This window comes from Stegastes partitus, unplaced genomic scaffold (genome assembly GCF_000690725.1).
Source record: "Stegastes partitus isolate 25-593 unplaced genomic scaffold, Stegastes_partitus-1.0.2 Scaffold0, whole genome shotgun sequence".
Taxonomy (NCBI): Eukaryota; Metazoa; Chordata; class Actinopteri; family Pomacentridae; genus Stegastes; species Stegastes partitus.
Genome location: NW_007577731.1, coordinates 988,133 through 1,005,646, shown reverse-complemented (window position 1 = coordinate 1,005,646; position 17,514 = coordinate 988,133). Strand labels below are relative to the sequence as shown.

Below are 17,514 nucleotides of genomic sequence, written 5' to 3'. Positions count from 1 at the left end.
AAGCTTCGCTATGCGGTTTATCGTCAAAATGTCTTCTTATTTGACTGTCATTAGCTAGCTGTTAGCTATGCTAAAGCTAGCAAAGCCCGGTTATCTTCACTGTGTTAGCCAAGAAAAACAGCAATATAATTATTATAAGTAATTTAATAATAATATAAGCATTTTACAGTGATATAATGCAACAAACATATTTCATAAAGCTTGGTTAAGCAGGTTGGCTGTTCTATTAGTATGTTATTATGTATGTGTTAAATGCTAAAGTCAAATCAGAAACATTATGGCTAGCTACAGCCTCATGCTAAAGCCTCTGCTTTTTACGGCTGCAGGAGTTTCCTACATAAAGTCTGAATGTGAACCGTTTAATTATGGTGAACATCATTAAAAGGTTTGACTTTGCATCTGAGGTCATAAGAGATAAATAATAAACCCGTGCTAGTCTTTGCCGCAAACCAAAGCAAATCTTCAAAACAAAAATGCTCCATGCCTTTAGCAACTATAACCTTTTAATCTCATTTAGCCTTCAAACACATTTTGGCCACTCTGTTATGTTTCAGATACATTGCTGCTGTATTTATTGGTTGTGTCTGTTAGTATCTCTGGCTTTTTCTTTTTGTTTGAGCCAGATGTCCCTAATCGAGAGCAAAGTGACTGATTGACTTGGTCTGCTTTGCATTCAAATGTCTGAGCGCCTGCATTATCTGATGAGATGTTGGACTCCGACGACTGCACCTTGTCCCTGGACAATCTATTTTTTGAAAAACCAGTTGTCCACAAAGTGTAAGTACAGAGAGATGTGCCACATCATCCCTCTCTTGTCGTCCTCTCTCAGCTGAATTAATGTCTTTCGCTCTGGATTGTGTTTGACAGAAGGCCACTGCACCAGGAGCCCAGTCCATGGCAGCTGGAAGCACCTCCATCTCTTACTCATATTCCAGCCACTCAGGGTATGCAGGAGGAGGCAGAGTCTCTCTCTGCCCTATACAGTATGTTGTGCTCTGGATTAGGGTGAATTCCTTTTCACTTGACTTGAGTAAACTGCGCAGTATCTGGCCTATTGAAGCCCTGCTAAATTTAACTGTGACTCACTGACACAATGGATTGAATAGGCTTTAAAGCTTTCCCAATTTTCCTTGACTTGCGTAAACAAACCAGGATTTGGGTCTCATGCTATAGTCACACATAATTATTGTAAAGGGAATTTCTGACTGTAGATGTTTTAATCTCATTGAAGCAGTGAATCCACCTTTATTTTGATAGTCACACCAGTTAAAAGCACCAAGTTATGGCTAATAACAACTTCATTTTATTAAACTCTCTCTTCCTCTTCAATATTACTCAACAGGTTTCTCACAAAGACCCAAGAAATTCCACCCTCCGTATAAAGGATCAGCTGACCATAGGGTCTTACCAATACAAACCAACTGCTCTTATAGGTTTAGCAATGATGAGAAAAATACTGAAGAGACTCAAGGTGGTAATAGCAGCAGCACCATCCGATGCGACGGCCTTTGGGGAGGTGAAGGGTTCAGGGATTACTCTCGGGGTGGCTGTCAGAGTGGCAGAGGTGGAGATGAAACCCCGCAGGACTCTGGTCGTGCAGGCGTCAGCACTTGTTTGTCTCTGGACTGCAGCAAAAGCCCACCTTTACGGAGAAGGCAAGTGTCAGTTATTAATGACATCAAATGAATCTGAAATGTGGAATTGTGTGTGCACGTTGTTTTCAGATGTTGTCCCTATTTTGTACATATTTTGAATTTGAATGAAACTTGCGCTTAAAAGCATTAACAGCTGCCTGTTTTTAACTGCAAATGGTTGATATGTGAACATATGTGGCCGAAAAAACGCCGGTCAACAAAGTGTTTTTATCCTTGTAGGCAGATGCAGAGCAGCATTTAAGCACATTTAAATAAACTGGATCAATGTTATTTACTATTAAAAAAAAACCCACGATTTGAGTTTTTCAGATTTGTAATGTAGTGCTGATTCACTCTTTAATCCCCCAAAATATTGCAATATACGATACGCTTAGTTAGACAGTGAATCATGAAGAGGTGGACTGAAGAACATGAGAAGATGTGAAGCCATCCTCTGTGTTGACGTTGTTGCCGAAGGCCTACATGTCTGGCCCTCTTGATAAACAACAACATTGCTGCAGCAACAATAGTCTTTCCCCTCTCCTTCTCGCTTCCTTTGCTTTCCATTCTTTATTCCCTCCTCCCTCCCACAACAGCTTGTTCAAGATTCAGGCGCTGACCAGTGGAGGTGACTCGTCAAACACAGATGACCTCAGTGGCAGTGGCAGCAGCAGCCAGACAACATCCAGACTTCAAACTTTTCTCAGTCAGGTTACCATGACGACAGCGCCTCCTCCTTTTCAGCTGCCACAGGCGACAGTTGGCCACGCAGCTCCTCCTTTCCCCTCCAAGCCCCCTCTCTCACCCCCTCCTCTGGGCTCATCTGCAGCGAGTGGCCAACCCCCGCAGCAGGCGCCACATGCAGAGATACAGGACAAGGGCACAAAGAGAGCTTTCGTTCCACCCATGACGCCTCAGCCGCTCCACATACGAGGTGTTACACTGCACTGACACAGTCACAGACAGGCGCTGTGCTCACTGTCTGGGCCTGTTTTACCAAATACTACACATATACCTTCCAAAGTGTTGCAGCTAATGAGTATGCCCGTGTCTAGCCGTGGCAGCAGCTGCCACAATGTGTTTGGGTGTGATGAGGTGAAATGAGGTGAGCTTCCCCCATTGACTGCTCCGTTGTAATAAAACATACTGGTCACTAGGTGGTGAACAGTAGAAGCTGTACACAGAAACAATAGAGGCCCTTTTAACTCATTGTAATCTACAAGGAAGATTTGTGTGTCCTGCCACAACAGAACCCCTTAATGTTGTGTCTACACAACTTTTTAAAGTTCTATATGAAAATGTGGCAGAAAATTAACGTCATGTTTTGCTTAATTTATTCACATTTTAGGGTCTTCTGGTTCTGGAGTTTTGCGACCAGTTTCTGAAATCCGTATCCTTTGTGTTGTCGTGTAAATCAACAGAAGTCCAAATTGTTTGAATTGTGCTTGAACGCTTGGAATGTGATTTCATGTGATGTGGTTGGATTTCCTGACACATGCTTCACAGCAGTTAGGTTCAGATCTGTCTTCAGCGACTTCCCCTTTTTCAATTATGTGCAGTCCAAAGCTCTTGATGATGTAAGCATTTTTAGAAAACCTTTATGCATAGCCGTATTAATAACGCGATAGTTTTCACCGTCTTGTCACAACCTGTCAAATGATCCGTGCCTGGGAGTGTCTCTCCATCTGTCTTTGGTTTGTTCACAGGTTCTTTACACGAGTAAGAACTTTGTGGCATGTGCTCCGACTGGATCTGGTAAAACAGTGCTGTTTGAGTTGGCAATTATTCGCCTGCTAATGGAGACACCAGAGCCCTGGAGAGACGTCAAAGCTGTATACAGTGAGCGTACAATATTATTGGGAATAAGCTGTTAAATACCACTACAGACCCAGTCTGAAGAGACTTGACCGAAAATAATTTTGTTCATTCCCAGCTTGAGCTGTTACACACTGTCAGGGCAAGCAAGGGCAAACAGTGCTTTGATATGATACTCCTGACTGTAATTACACGCTGGAGCTTTGAACATTTTTTCTTTAGACTCGCTCATGTATGTAATTTCCAGCATGATTTTTGATTCAATTATAGGTTTTTGGTATTTCAGAGACACAAAGACCTTCTAAAAAAAAAAAAAAGACTCATTGTTTGTTCTCACCAGTGGCCCCTATCAAAGCTCTCTGCAGTCAGTGTTTTGAGAACTGGAAGAAGAAGTTTGGTCCTCTGGGGTTGAGCTGCAAGGAGCTGACTGGTGACACGGAGATTGATGACTTCTTTGAGATTCAGGACTCTCACATCATCCTGACCACACCTGTGTGTGACACTCTGCAGCATCTCAATTACACAAGGGCAGCAAAGATTTAAGATAGGGAATGTTAGGAAGCAGAAAGACAAATAGCATTTCATGTCTTATTTTAATATATATTGCAATATGCATATACTATTCGGCATCTATACAGTGATATATGTATATTTCCTTAGGAAAAATGGGACAGCATGACAAGAAAATGGAAGGATAACTGTTTGCTGCAGCTAGTCAGGCTCTTCCTTATTGATGAGGTCAGTATGTTTGCAGGTATTTTGCTTATGGAGCTATTTTTAAATGTTAATAGTAGCTCATAATCTGACTGCGTAATGGCGAATGCTCACTGAGCCAGAAGATGCATTGGGTACTGCGTGTCTTATTATGGCACATTGCGCGATGGCACATAATTAGCCTCTGCCCTCAGCACTTTATTTTACTTGAGGTTAGCCATTAAAAAATTATAGCACATCTCGTTCCCGGTGTGTGTATTATGAGAGAGCAAAGAAACCTGCCCAGTTCTTTTACACATTAACTCACTGATGTTCGTAATAATATGTGATGATAAAAGACTGGTTATCTTAATTTTACCTGCTTACCAACATCCCCTTCCAGTTGTTTCCAAATTCAACCCTAACCTCTAAAACATTAATCCTCCAGGTGCATGTTGTGAAGGATGCGACCCGTGGCGCCACCTTGGAAGTGGTGGTGAGCCGGATGAAGGCAGTACACGCCTACAGGACATCACAAAATCCAGAGGCAGGCCTCTCTATGAGATTTGTGGCTGTATCTGCCACCATACCCAATATATCCGATGTAAGTGCCTGAGAAAGGGAGTCAGTCGTCACTTTCTGCTGTAGCTGTTTGCTCTTATCTGTGGTGTAAATCAGTAGCCTGGTCTGCCTGCCTGTTGTTAGATAGCAGACTGGTTGTCAAACGAGGGCGGTCAGGCCACATATCTGGATATGGATGAGAGCCACCGTCCAGTGAAGCTGAGAAAGGTGGTGCTCGGATTCCCCTGCAGTCCAAACCAAACTGAGTTCAAGTTTGATTTGTCACTTAACTACAAGATGGCCAACATCATACAGACGTACTCTGACCAGAAGCCTGCACTAGTGGTGAGTGCTGAGGTCAGGTTTTCTTCAGCATGTTTTAGGTTTCTTTCAGAATGAGGTTATTAGTTTATGAAGAATTCCTAACAGTCATGGGTTAGTTTGCCTCATTACGTGATCATTATGTTTTTCTGTAGTTTTGCTCCACAAGGAAAGGAGCCCAGCAGTCCGCTGCAGTTCTGGCCAAGGATGCTCGATTCATCATGAGCATTGAACACAAGCAAAGGTGCCGTGCTTCATTATCTGTATAGCGGCATGTCATTCACAGGCAACTTTACATCAGGATGTTTGATAAATACAGTTACGCTTACTTCCCCTAAACCTTTTCTGCTGGACTTGTGTGATGTGCTTGACTCTGCAGGTTGATGAAATATGCAAACTCTATTCTAGACACCAAGCTGAGAGGTAGGGCCTCTGGGCAGCTTTTAAATCCTCTTGAAACCCATTATCACACGTGTATGCTGTATTCGTTGATTAACAGACACTATACAGTGCGGCCATATTATTGTGTGATTATTGCTCTGGAGCTTTCAATACTTTCAATACCGACATTTGCCCCTTCGTTTTGCTTAAATCAACACTCAGTGCTACAGCATACAGCCAGACAACTTTGCATGCGTTTCTTTAACATCCAACGGCCCCTGCAGAATGAGAAGTACATAAATGTCCATGATTGGATGCTCGGCAGTAACATATGTTTGCAGTGTAGAAGTGTCCACATATTCACAGATTAGTTAAAAGCATAACTTTGTGTTGTGTTTGTGGTCCAGATCTGGTGATGTTAGGAGTTGGTTATCACCACGCAGGAGTCGACTTGTCTGATAGGAAGCTGATAGAAGAGGCCTTCACTCTGGGAGACCTGCCTGTCCTCTGTAAGGCATAAATACACTTTTATCCTGTGCTGTAAAAAAACACAAAAACACATGTGACGACAGAAGAGTGCAACATGATCCTGTGATTCATTTTCTGTGCAACAGTGCAGACGTAAACAGGAAAGACGAGTCTCACAGGTTGCAACAGAATTTCATCTGTATTGTTGTGACACAATGCGAGGTCTTATCCCGAGCTTTGTAACCACAGGAGTGTGTCAAAAAGAATTAATGCAAATATATTGTTTATAAAATCTGTACTCTATGTGATGTATTTATATAACATATGAATTAAAATAGTGTGTACTGACAGGTTTTGTAAGATGTTGATATGCAATAGTAAAAGTAATAAATCACCTGCTGTAACACTTTCAGTTTATGTTTAATCTGTTGGGGGCTTAATTTGTGTTCGGGGTCTGATTTCTGCTCTCCTAGTTACGACCAGGACTTTGGCCATGGGGGTAAACCTGCCAGCTCATCTGGTGGTGATCAAGTCCACCATGCAGTATGTGTCAGGCTCCTGTGAGGAGTACAGCGAGGCAGACCTGCTGCAGATGATCGGCCGGGCTGGCAGACCACAGGTAGCAGCACAGCTAGAACACAGAAAGACGCACTCATCTATGAATATTTTGCAACAGTGCAGAGATGCATGTTTGCAAATATTTCGGCTTTGATTATTTCCTCCTTTAGTTTGACACGTCAGCCACTGCAGTGATCATGACCAAGATTCAGACCCGAAACAAGTACATGCAGCTCATGAGCGGGATGGAAATCATTGAGAGCAGGTTTTTTTTGTTCCCTTCTTTGGTCTTGGTCTTCTGATCGCTGTCTCTCTCATATATAAATACATACAGGAGAGAGAGATCACACCATAGTACATGAGGTAACAGTATACTCCATTCCCCCAGCTTACACGCTCACCTGGTGGAGCACCTGAATGCTGAGATTGTTCTCCAAACCATCAGCGATGTCAACATGGCTCTGGACTGGATCCGCTCCACCTTCCTCTACATCAGAGCCCTCAAAAACCCCACACACTACGGTGAGACCCCGAAACACACTTCATCTGTCAAAATCAGTGTCTATCTCCTACATCTTTGTTAAATAATGAGCTAATCTTAACTTTTATTTCAGGTTTCTCTGCCGACTTAGACAGATACGGCATTGAAGGAAAATTACAAGGTGGGCGATGGATACTCAAGTGAAGCTACTCTACTTTACTGTAGACGTACTTGTTATGTTTATGCACGCTGATGTTGTTTCTCCTGTTCTGTTTAGAACTGTGTCTGAAGAACCTCAACTCTCTGTTCTCTATTGGTGTCATCGATATGGACGAGGATATCAACATCAAGCCAACAGGTAAAGGAGCAGCTGGTTTAAACTGTTGGGAAAGTGCAGAAAGTATTTTATTGGTTTACGTAGTTAGTAGTGATGCACGATATTAAAATTTCTGGCCGATACCGATATTAAGATTTCTGATATCGCCGATAACCGATATCACCGATGTCGATATTCAATTTTTGTTCACGCTGAAAAATGAGTATCAGTCAGCACTGTGAGAAAACCATTCAGAAGAAGCCCAGATTAGACCACATAGTCTTCTTTATTACAAAAGTAAAACATATTAAACATATTTAAGTCCAGGACCGTTTAAGTAAAAACATCTGTGAAACAGCAGCGATATCAAACGTAGAGACGAAGGCGCTGATGTTAGACAATCATCGGCTAAATGTGTTCATCAGACCAATACCGATGTATGGGAAAAAACACTGATATCGGCTGATACCGATGTGGTCGCCAGTGTATCGTGCATCCCTAATATTTAGAGACATGGATGAAGTTTCTACCTTATACGGCTACAATACATTTCTAACGTGAGCTTAATGCTCAAGACGTAACCTGTTAAGCGGTTTGTTTTTGTCGTTCGCAGAGGCTGGCAGGTTGATGGCGAGGTACTGCGTTGCGTTCGACACCATGAGAAAGTTCAGTGAAGTGGCTGGCTCCGAGAGCCTTTCTGATCTGGTAGGCTTTTTCGTATTAATGCGTTTGAGTCATACGCAGTTATATATCAACATTTTGTGTTCCTCAGCTGGAAATAAGTCTTGACCTTTGCAGTTTCATCCTTGACATTTAGCAGATATGCCTGGCCCGAGGTCCTTTCTCTGTCTTACTCTGTCAAAGACACTAAGCTCAGCCGGATCCCCGCAAAAGAAAACACATAACTGTTTGGAAGCTGCGTAGTAAAGCGTTGAAAAGAAAAGAGTATTGAAATCCAAAGCGTTTGTGCTGTGCGTCTAGATCAAGCTGATGTCGAAGAGCAGAGAGTTCAGCAACATTCAGCTGAGAGTGAATGAGAAGAGGCCCTTGAACACTTTGAACAGGGATAAAAACAGGGTCACCATCAGGTCAGACACTTTTACACCATGAACAACAACATTAACTCTGTTTGTAGCCTTTGGATGGAAAATGTACTGTAGTGTAGATATACCATTTAATGTTGTTGTTTTTTTTTTTACAGATTTCCCATGGAAGGAAAGATCAAAACCAGTGAGATGAAAGTGAACTGGTAGGTTTAGTCATTCAGTGTGTTTCATGTGGAAGAACTGTCTTTGAGTAGCGTGTGAATTATTTACAGTTTGTTATGGAGTTTATGATGGACTGTACACTGTAGTATATGATGCGTGTTTATTGCCTTGTAGCTTGATTCAGGCTCAGCTGGGTTCCATCTCCATTCAAGAGTTTGGACTCACACAGGACACAGCAAAGATCTTTAGGAACGGGATGCGCATCAGCAGATGTACGTTGGATAAATCAGAAACCATAAAGTGTCTACATTTTTTTTAAACCTTGGTTGTGTTTTGACCCCATTCAGGCCTCTCAGAGTATCTGACTCAGCGATCCAAGACCGGTTTCTCTGCTGTGCTCAACTCCCTGATCCTGGCTAAGTGCTTCAGAGCCAAGCTTTGGGAAAACTCGCTCTATGTTTCCAAACAGCTGGACAAGATAGGTGCATGCATTTATGCGTTCATACTGTACAAATACATTTAGCGTCCTACAGGATTCTATATCTAAGACTAGTTCTTGCATATTTCCGATAAAATATCCCAGTGCCACAGTTGCAACCTCCTGATTTCATTAATAAACCAGATGTTCTTCTTGTTCGATGCAAATGCACCGTCTGATGATTTATTAATGACATGATGTGTTTCAGGCCAGTTCCTGTCTACTGCCATGGTGAACAGCGGACTGACCACTTTCAGCAAAATAGAGGAAACCAACGCCAGAGAGCTCGAGCTGGTCAGTCTGTGTTTAATGGCTGGACGTGTCTGATTTAGTGGGCTGTTCGGTGGTAATGTAGACACCAGGCTCTGATGTTAGTGCAGTGAGGCCTGATGGCAGACATGGGTTTTACTCACACATGTTATTTAGGAGATCAGATGGTTACCGTCCATCACAGATCTGCTCGTGAGTTTAACCTTTTGATGGCTCAGGAGGAAGTTTCCCAACATTAAACCTCTGCTATCTTATATTTTACCGCTGCACTATGTCACTACTTCCTTAAAACTGTGTAAGGTAGGTGTACAATTTTTTAAAAATTAAAGTTATTTTTGACTTTACATCATATGTCTCAGCAACAGTGTGCAGGTTTTTGGTTCTGCTGATTCAAAATCACTTAGCTGATATCAAGATAAACTTTATTGATCACACGGTGGGGAAAGTTCACCATTACAACAGCTCCAGAAGATTAAGTGTACAGTCAGTGCAAGAATAATGTGGAAACATAAAGTGCAAATTGTAAGAGAAAAACATTATGTACAGAAGACTATATACACAAGATGAGGTAGTAACAGTTTAAGCACGTTCTAGAAATTCTTCAGCCTTGCCTGCCGAAACACATAACAAGATGAAAACTATTACCTGTATAAAGCATTTCAATGTAATGTTTGCTGACTTTATCTCCTCGTACAGATTCTCAACAGACATCCGCCGTTTGGAAACCAAATCAGAGAATCTGTCGTCCGTCTCCCAAAGTATGACATTTCTCTGGAGCAGGTAAATGGCACAAACCTTCAGTAATAAAAAAGACAAGCACCTTGTGGGTGTCACATGTTTTCTTTATTTATGTTGGTCAGAATCAGAATCAGAATCAGATTTATTGCCAGGTATAGTTCACACAATACAAGGAATTGGTTCTGGTGGGTTGGTGCAACAATAAATATAGAGTAAGGCACAATCTACAAGATAAAAATATACAAGCAGCTAAACAATAAAAGTAACTACAAATATAAATAACTGTAACCATGCAAAGCAGAAGCAAATTATTGTGGAGTGAAGAATTAATTTAAATAAGAACCATAAAGCTGTGGTATTGGTCAAACTCTTAAGCTGACATTTGATTCAAGTGGGTAGCTCTTTTATTTTTTATGTAATTCTTTTTCCGTTGCCTATAAATGAAAGAATTAAAAAAAAAAAAAAAAGCTAAATTAGCATAAAGATTGTTCAGGTATTTTAAAATAATAATTAGAAAAACATCAACGGTGAATGTGTTCCTGGTGCATGTTTATACGAAGCCTTTTGTTCTTGTTGATTTGTGTCTCTGTTCCCACAAAAGCTCCAGTTATTTATTAGTCAATATAACCCTTGATTTCTGAATATCTTAACTGGCTTTGAATCTGCAAACTGAATTGATATTTGAGTTGCTGGAAATCTGATCTTGGCTTAGAAACTGTGGAATGCTGTGAGCCCACTGGAGAGCCAATCTTTACATTGTTTGTCATTTACATCCGTGTCATTTGAAAAGCATTACAACATTTCATCTGCTCTCCTGCGATTGAACGGTTTAAGTGTTTCATTCTACATCTGTAGCGAACTAAAGCTCTGTTAATCTTAGTCGTGTTTCTCTAAAGCCGCTGTTGTTGTGTTTCGTAGCTGCCGCGGTACAGCAGTGCCACGGCAGAGATTGTGGTGAAGGTGAACCTGACGAACCGAGCACAGCTGCTGTCAAAGAGAACGGCTCCAGACCACCACTACGTCTCTCTGATCATCGGAGACTCCGACAACACCGTCGTCTTTCTACAGAAACTCACGTGAGGAAAAGATAATTGTATCAGAGGCTCCCAAGAATCGTTTGTGCTTCCTTTTTAAAACCTAAAATCAGAACACATACTTTTTTTTTTTTTTTTTAAACCGTTGTTTTTAAAGGAGACAGAATCTCGTTTGAGTGATTGATTTTCAGCAGGCATCCTGTTGTTTGTCTTCTAGGGACCTGGTGCTGCTGAAGTGTGGTAGCTGGTCGAAGAAGATTGATGTGGCAAAAGCCTCGAAAGGAGAGGAGATCAGTGTCAATCTCATAAGCTCAGGATACGGTACACAATGGAAATAGCTTTACAGTGCAACACATACATACAGCCACAATATGTACCTACATCCTGTATGTCATCTGGACTGTAGAGGGAAGTAGTGCAGTGCATTAAGTAGTGATCAGTAAAAGAACAATTCACCATTTGGTTTGAGATGCCCCACTGCTGCTAAGCTGAGATGAAGTTTACCAACCTAAATGAGACGTAATCAGTTTTTATAAAGGCTACAAGGTGTCTTGGTGGTTAGCACCGTCGCCTCGCAGCTAGCAGGTCACCGGTTGGCGTCCCGGTGATGACACCCGGGATCTTTCTGCGTGGAGTCTCCATGTTCTCCCCGTGCAACGTGGGTTCTCTCCGGGTTCTCCAGCTTCCTCCCACAGTCCAGAAACATGCTGAGGTTAATTGGTGATTCTAAATTGTCCATAGGTGTGACATCTACCCAAACATGTAGAATTTTACACTTTATACATCCGAGCTTTTGACTCTTGGACTGCACTGTGGATATATTCTATTCTGAGCTTTCGGGCCTTTTCTCACTCCTGCAGTGGGCCTGGACATCCAGCAGAAGTTCACTGTGCACTACTCTGCAGCCAGGAGGTCTGAAAATCCATACAATACAACACACATTCCTGCTGGACAGAGACCACAGAGTTCTGAGCTGAAGCCGCTGTCTGCAAATCAGGCTGAGGCTCAGAAGGAAAATGCTGCTAAAGACCAAGGCAAAACCCATCGTAACTTTGTCGTGGATGAGTTTCTTCATGCCTAAATATGAAATTGTTAACATCAATATAGTACTTCTTTATGGGCAGATTGTTCTTTGACTTGTTTTTTCTTCTCCGTGCATCAGATGTAGGCAGTAAAAGACAGTGCAACCACTTCTGCAAGAATAAGAGCCTCTGTGCGCATGACTGCTGTGAGTATAATAACACATCTTTCACTGTGCATGTGTCACTTTATAAATTTCTGTGTCTGTCAAGATTATAGAAGTCGTCCCCCTCCAGTCTGTCAGAGTGCTTATGTGTCTCCTCTAAAGGTAAAGTAGGTGTAACTGTGGCACGGAAGAGGTCAGCGAACCAGGAGTCCAGTTTCTCATCTTATCTGCAAGACCTGAGGATCAGATCGGACACTCTCACGCAGACCCCAGTGAAACGACTCAAGGTGAACAAGAAAACAGACGTCTGTTTTGTTTTTTACTCTTCGCCGAGTAGTCTTTGTAGTTAATGAACTTACAGAGACGTTTCACTGTGTTGTGTTGCTCAGGTTGTGTTATATAATCAGGCTCGTGAAGACTCCAGGGTTCTTCCTGCATAGAGGAATATTTGATGAAACCCTCAAAGAGCTTTTGTCCAGCACCAAATGAAACTCACCAGTGGCTACATCAAAAGAATTGAGAATGAAAACTGAGTTAAATTTTTAAAGCAGTTTTTTTGTTAATTGCGGTTTCGTCGACTCAAGTAAAACAGTAAACATTTTTGTTTAACACATGGTCAGAAATAAGAAGGAAATGTTCAGATTTATTTCAAATAAGGAAACAGAGCGCATTGCTTTTACTGTACGCAGGCCGGTCATGCTTACCATCCACCAAACGTCAATTCGCAGGACAAATCCTGACATCCATCCATCCATCCATCAGTCCATCCACAACAATTTCCGTGAGGTTCATACTAAAGTTGTATCTATCTCTATCTATCTATCTATCTATCATCCATCCATCCATTATCTGTCCACCTTAATCTTCACTAGGGTGGTGGGGGGCTGGAGTCTATACCAGCTGACTCAGGGTGAAGGCAGGTTCACCTGGACAGGTAACCAGTCTATCACAGGGCTACACTTAGAGACAGACAACCAAGCACACTCACATTCACACCTATGGACAATTTAGAATCACCACTTAACCTCAGCATGTTCCTGGACTGTGGGAGGAAGCCAGAGAACCCAGAGAGAACCCACGCTGCACGGGGAGAACATGGAGACTCCACGCAGAAAGATCCCGGGTGTCCTCACCGGAACGCCAACTGGCGACCTTCTAGCTGCGAGGTGACGGTGCTAACCACTGACCCACCTGCAGCCCTAAATCCTGACAGCACTGCTGGATATTATGCAGCGGACTCCTATGAACGATTGTTTTTTTTCTTCAAAAACACTTCATAATAAACCTGCAGAAGCTGATGAGTCACTGCCCAGACACCGATAGTTGAACTAAGACTGAAAGAAATGTCAGTGATATAAGAGGGGAGTCGCTCTGAAGCAGGAAAAATAAGAAATGTACCAACCACATGAGTGACATTGTATGAAAAAATAAATTATCTCTAACATATTAGACTAATTATTATACGTGTATAGTGTAAAATAACATGACAACACAGTTGTGACATACAGCAAACTTACTGTATGTACCTTGCACTTCAGAAAGGCCATTTATGCTTTACTCTGATGTAAAATATGCAGATTAGATGCTTCATGTGACCTTCTAAACTCATTCTGTGTGAAATTCTGGATGCGGTTAGTTTACTGTATGTTTAAATGTCCACATGTGGCTTGTTTATGAAGATACCATAGAATCTCTGTGACTAGAAAACATCTCCTCTGCCCTTAAAGAGTCTTTCTGTTGCACTGAGCTTAATAAGGGAGTGTTTGATGTTCTCTGTATGTCCTCAGATGAAGATGAGCGAGGAGCCCGTGTCCGTCAGCATGCAGGAGTTTGCTTACAAGCCCAAACAGATGCTTTCTCCTGTTTCCTGGTATTCGCTGATGTTTTAGATTTTACTCCTAAGTGCAAACTTTAGAATAGAGTCCTTAACAGCTGCTGCAGTGACACATATTCATATCCGGTTGTATTTGATTTGAAGGGGTGGAGGAATTCACCACAAAGCTTCACTGAAACCTCACACTGTGACCGGCCTGACAGACGGAGACTGCGCTCAGCTGCCAGACATAATTTGTCTGGATGACCTTGACAGAGGTAAACCAGTAGTTTAAAGAAGACGGCTCAAAACCCATTCAGTGTCATTTTATTCATTTTGCATCATCAGCTTCTCTCTTATTTTCTGTCTTTTTAAGGTTATGATGACTATGTGGAGAGCAACATGGTGGGAGAGAACGTCCAAACCTCTGCTGCATCCAGCGCTCACTACCGAAGTATTGGTTAAAATCTTGAGTTTAACGAATTAACAGCCGGTTAATACTGGTGGATTGCGTGCTCTACTTCATTATCCACAAACATATTGTAGTCTACGTATTGATAATTGACATTTAAAATGGCTTTTAGTGTCCTAGCCATTAAAACCCATTTTAATTTGAGTAAACTGCAGTTAATTATGCTGGAATTCAGATTTACAGGACATTTACAGCGCTTTCATAAGCTGTGATTCATAAGGACAGCTTTTATGTTTTTCATAAAACAGCTTGTTCTTTGGCTACAGACATTTAACTTTGGGGTTAGAGCATTCACAACAAAGCAATATGCATCTGACACAAAAATAAAACGTGGTTAGATGTTTTAATATTTATGGATTACCTGTTTAAAGGTTTTTATTACACTCACTTAAAGTAGAAACAGTGGCTGACGTGAAGGCAGTACAGTATGTTGAACGTTTAGGTCGGAGATGTGTGGTTTTAGAATCAAAATGATAAATTTATCCATCTAGAAGAAAGTGTGTTGGTGTGTAACACATGAAAGCATACAGTGCAGAAACCTTTGATGGCGCGTTCATCCTTTTTTTAAACGTGTCTTTCTTCAGGTTCCTCGGTGTGGATGATCCCAGAACCGAGCAGTGGGAGTCAGAACTCTAAACAACATCTAAACCAGATCAATACCAGCAGCTCAGCTTACTCACTGAGGTCCACCGCTGTGTCAGAGGAACGAGCTTCATCGTTCCAACTGCCGGCCGTCAGCTTTGACCTTGGAAACGAATGGGACGACTGGGGCGACTTCGATGACGACAACTTGGTGCACGCCAGCGAGACTTCACTGGCCTCGTGTACGACTAATCCTCAGAGTGTAGAGCACAACCGGGCAGGTAGAGTGAACGTTCAGTGTTGTTTAATTCAGGAGAAAGAGGAAGGAAATCAATCTATGTATTGCCAGCTTTCTCCACATCTCATCAAGACTTCATTGCAACACAGATACAGTCAGTTACCTTTATCGTGAGATTACACCTCCACCGCTGCTGTAGATTTTATAAGCAGGTGTGTTTTTTGTGCAGGCCATGCTACTACATCAGCACCAGCGTTCCTCGGTTGCTCACAAGCCAAACCCTGTATGAGCGCTGTCACCACACCGCTGAGGTGAGGCCAGAAAATGACGCACGTTAGCCTCAGTTAAGGAGTAGATGTTTATTTTATACAGCAAGAACCAAAAAAGAGTTAAATATGTAAAATCAGAAAATCCTTTTGCCCACTGAGGCAACAACATTTGTCATATTTTTGTGTTTTAGATCGATTTCAGCAACTGTGAGTCCTGAAATCAGGAAACTGGGACCTTCACCAGTCAGTACAACATCTGCCCTGCAGAAAAGAATCACCCTCGACTGGAACAGAAAGGTGTGTGCTTGTGCATTGCGAACACAATTGTCCATCTTGTTTTTCACACAGTAAACCTCATACTGTGACCTTCAGACGCCCAGTGTAGCTGCTCAGCTTACCGACAGCACAGACGTGTTTAGCCTCTGCAGTGCTCCACTGTATGGATACATCTAAATATTTAAAAAAACAACGCAGCAAGTCACATTTTTTTATTTTATTTTTTCTAGCTGATGGGATTTTCACGCTGTGGACAGAAATATTCTCTTAGTTTATTTTCTGACTCCCAGGTTAAGCTTCATCAAAGACGTCTGTTCGTTCTTAACCTTCCTGAAATCCCACCAGGTGTGCTGTTAGCTGTTGAGCTGCATGCGGTATGTGATGCTCGCCTCTTGTCCTCTCTGTGCAGAGACCAAACATCTTCAATGAGGAGATCACAGTAAAACTACCAGAAAATCTTCCAAGAAAGCCTCACGAGACCCGAGTGAATAACAGACTGGATTTCTTCTCGACAATGAGCGTCGCAGCCGGTGCGAGCTCATCCGACAGCAGAAGGTAGAGGAAAGCATAATTACATGGCTTTTGTTTTCAATCATTCCTTTTCTTTTGTCAATAATGAAAATAAGTGTACTTTCTCACATGAATAATGGATATCCTTTCCCTCTTTTTTATTTACTATACATTCTGCTCCAACAGCAAAGAAGAGGAAGCTTTCCTTGGCATATTCGATGGTATATTTTAGAAGGACTGTTGGCCTTCCTCTGACATGAATATGTCATTAACTTAGAGTTCTTTCTTCATGCTGTCCTTCACTCTAGCCTGTGAGATTTATATCGAGTTGTTGTAATTTCCTGTTACCATATATTCATATTGTAAATGAAACAAGTTGCGTTAGTTGTAGTTATTGCAAATGTGATTGTATTTATTTGTTCAATAAAGTCTTTGTTCATTGGATGACTCAGTGCAAGCGTGGGGAGTAACTTCTCAACATCTCAACCGATGAGAAGTAGCTTTGGATCAGTGATAGAAAGTACGTTTACTCAAGTACTGTACTTAAGAAAAACTTAATGTACCTGTACTTTAGTTGAGTCATTTTCTATTTCTTCTACATCTCAGAGGAAAAATATTGTAAATTTCACTACACTACATTTAAATAACAGCTTTAGTAAGTAGTCACAAAACACTGGAAGAGCTTATAATATAAACAAAAGTACAGTTTATGAACTTTTTCTTTTCTTACCTTTATTTAACCACAAAAAGGTTCTTCGAGATGAAGAATCTCTTTTACCAATTTGGCCAAAACAGGCAGCAGTATAAATTAACAGGTTACAGAGATAAAATAATAAGTATTATATAAAGACTGTATCATAAAATAGCAAAAATATATGTCAGAAGTCAGTGATGATGACCAAGCATGACCAGTGTAAGTCAGTCATAACGTATATATTAAAATGTGTCAAAAGTTGCTTTAAATTCAATGTACTGATATCAGCTCTTCAAGATTTAAGCAATTTTGCACCTGATAAAAACACTCTGTTGATTAATAAATTAGTCAACTGAAAAAAAAGTCCTTCATGGATGAAACTAATAATTATTTGTTCAGAATAATTTTTTTGAAAGTATTTCAACCAACAACAACAATAAAGTCCTGCTTTTACTTCACTGCTTCAGTAATAATATAGTAATAATAATATAACGCAGGGGGCATTTTCCTGCAGATGA

The 17,514-nt window shown here is 41.4% G+C and overlaps 1 protein-coding gene across 1 annotated transcript; it reads left to right on the top strand.

Annotated features, from left to right (window-relative positions):
* The first annotated feature begins 686 nt into the window (after positions 1-686).
* On the top strand, positions 687-16,749 carry hfm1 (helicase for meiosis 1). Its single transcript, XM_008296158.1, has 39 exons — positions 687-777; positions 868-983; positions 1,343-1,655; positions 2,231-2,568; positions 2,983-3,024; positions 3,141-3,211; positions 3,341-3,473; positions 3,790-3,941; positions 4,110-4,187; positions 4,591-4,746; positions 4,848-5,048; positions 5,180-5,268; positions 5,404-5,447; positions 5,813-5,914; positions 6,347-6,492; positions 6,602-6,696; positions 6,820-6,953; positions 7,046-7,093; positions 7,190-7,270; positions 7,842-7,933; positions 8,210-8,316; positions 8,430-8,477; positions 8,611-8,708; positions 8,784-8,918; positions 9,123-9,208; positions 9,881-9,964; positions 10,841-10,998; positions 11,174-11,277; positions 11,817-12,002; positions 12,119-12,184; positions 12,305-12,429; positions 13,930-14,012; positions 14,121-14,233; positions 14,332-14,409; positions 15,012-15,290; positions 15,477-15,558; positions 15,708-15,813; positions 16,202-16,347; positions 16,489-16,749. Exons 1-39 carry the CDS (start codon positions 707-709, stop codon positions 16,532-16,534), a joined length of 4,632 nt encoding a protein of 1,543 aa, XP_008294380.1. The 5' UTR covers positions 687-706; the 3' UTR covers positions 16,535-16,749.
* Positions 16,750-17,514: the final 765 nt, after the last annotated feature.

Coding starts and splice junctions, on each gene's coding strand:
- hfm1 (XM_008296158.1), top strand. CDS start 707: ATGTTGGACTCCGACGACTGCACCTTGTCCCTGGACAATCTATTTTTT. Junction 9,965..10,840: donor ATGACATTTCTCTGGAGCAG/GTAAATGGCACA, acceptor TGTGTTTCGTAG/CTGCCGCGGTACAGCAGTGC. Junction 11,278..11,816: donor TCTCATAAGCTCAGGATACG/GTACACAATGGA, acceptor TCACTCCTGCAG/TGGGCCTGGACATCCAGCAG.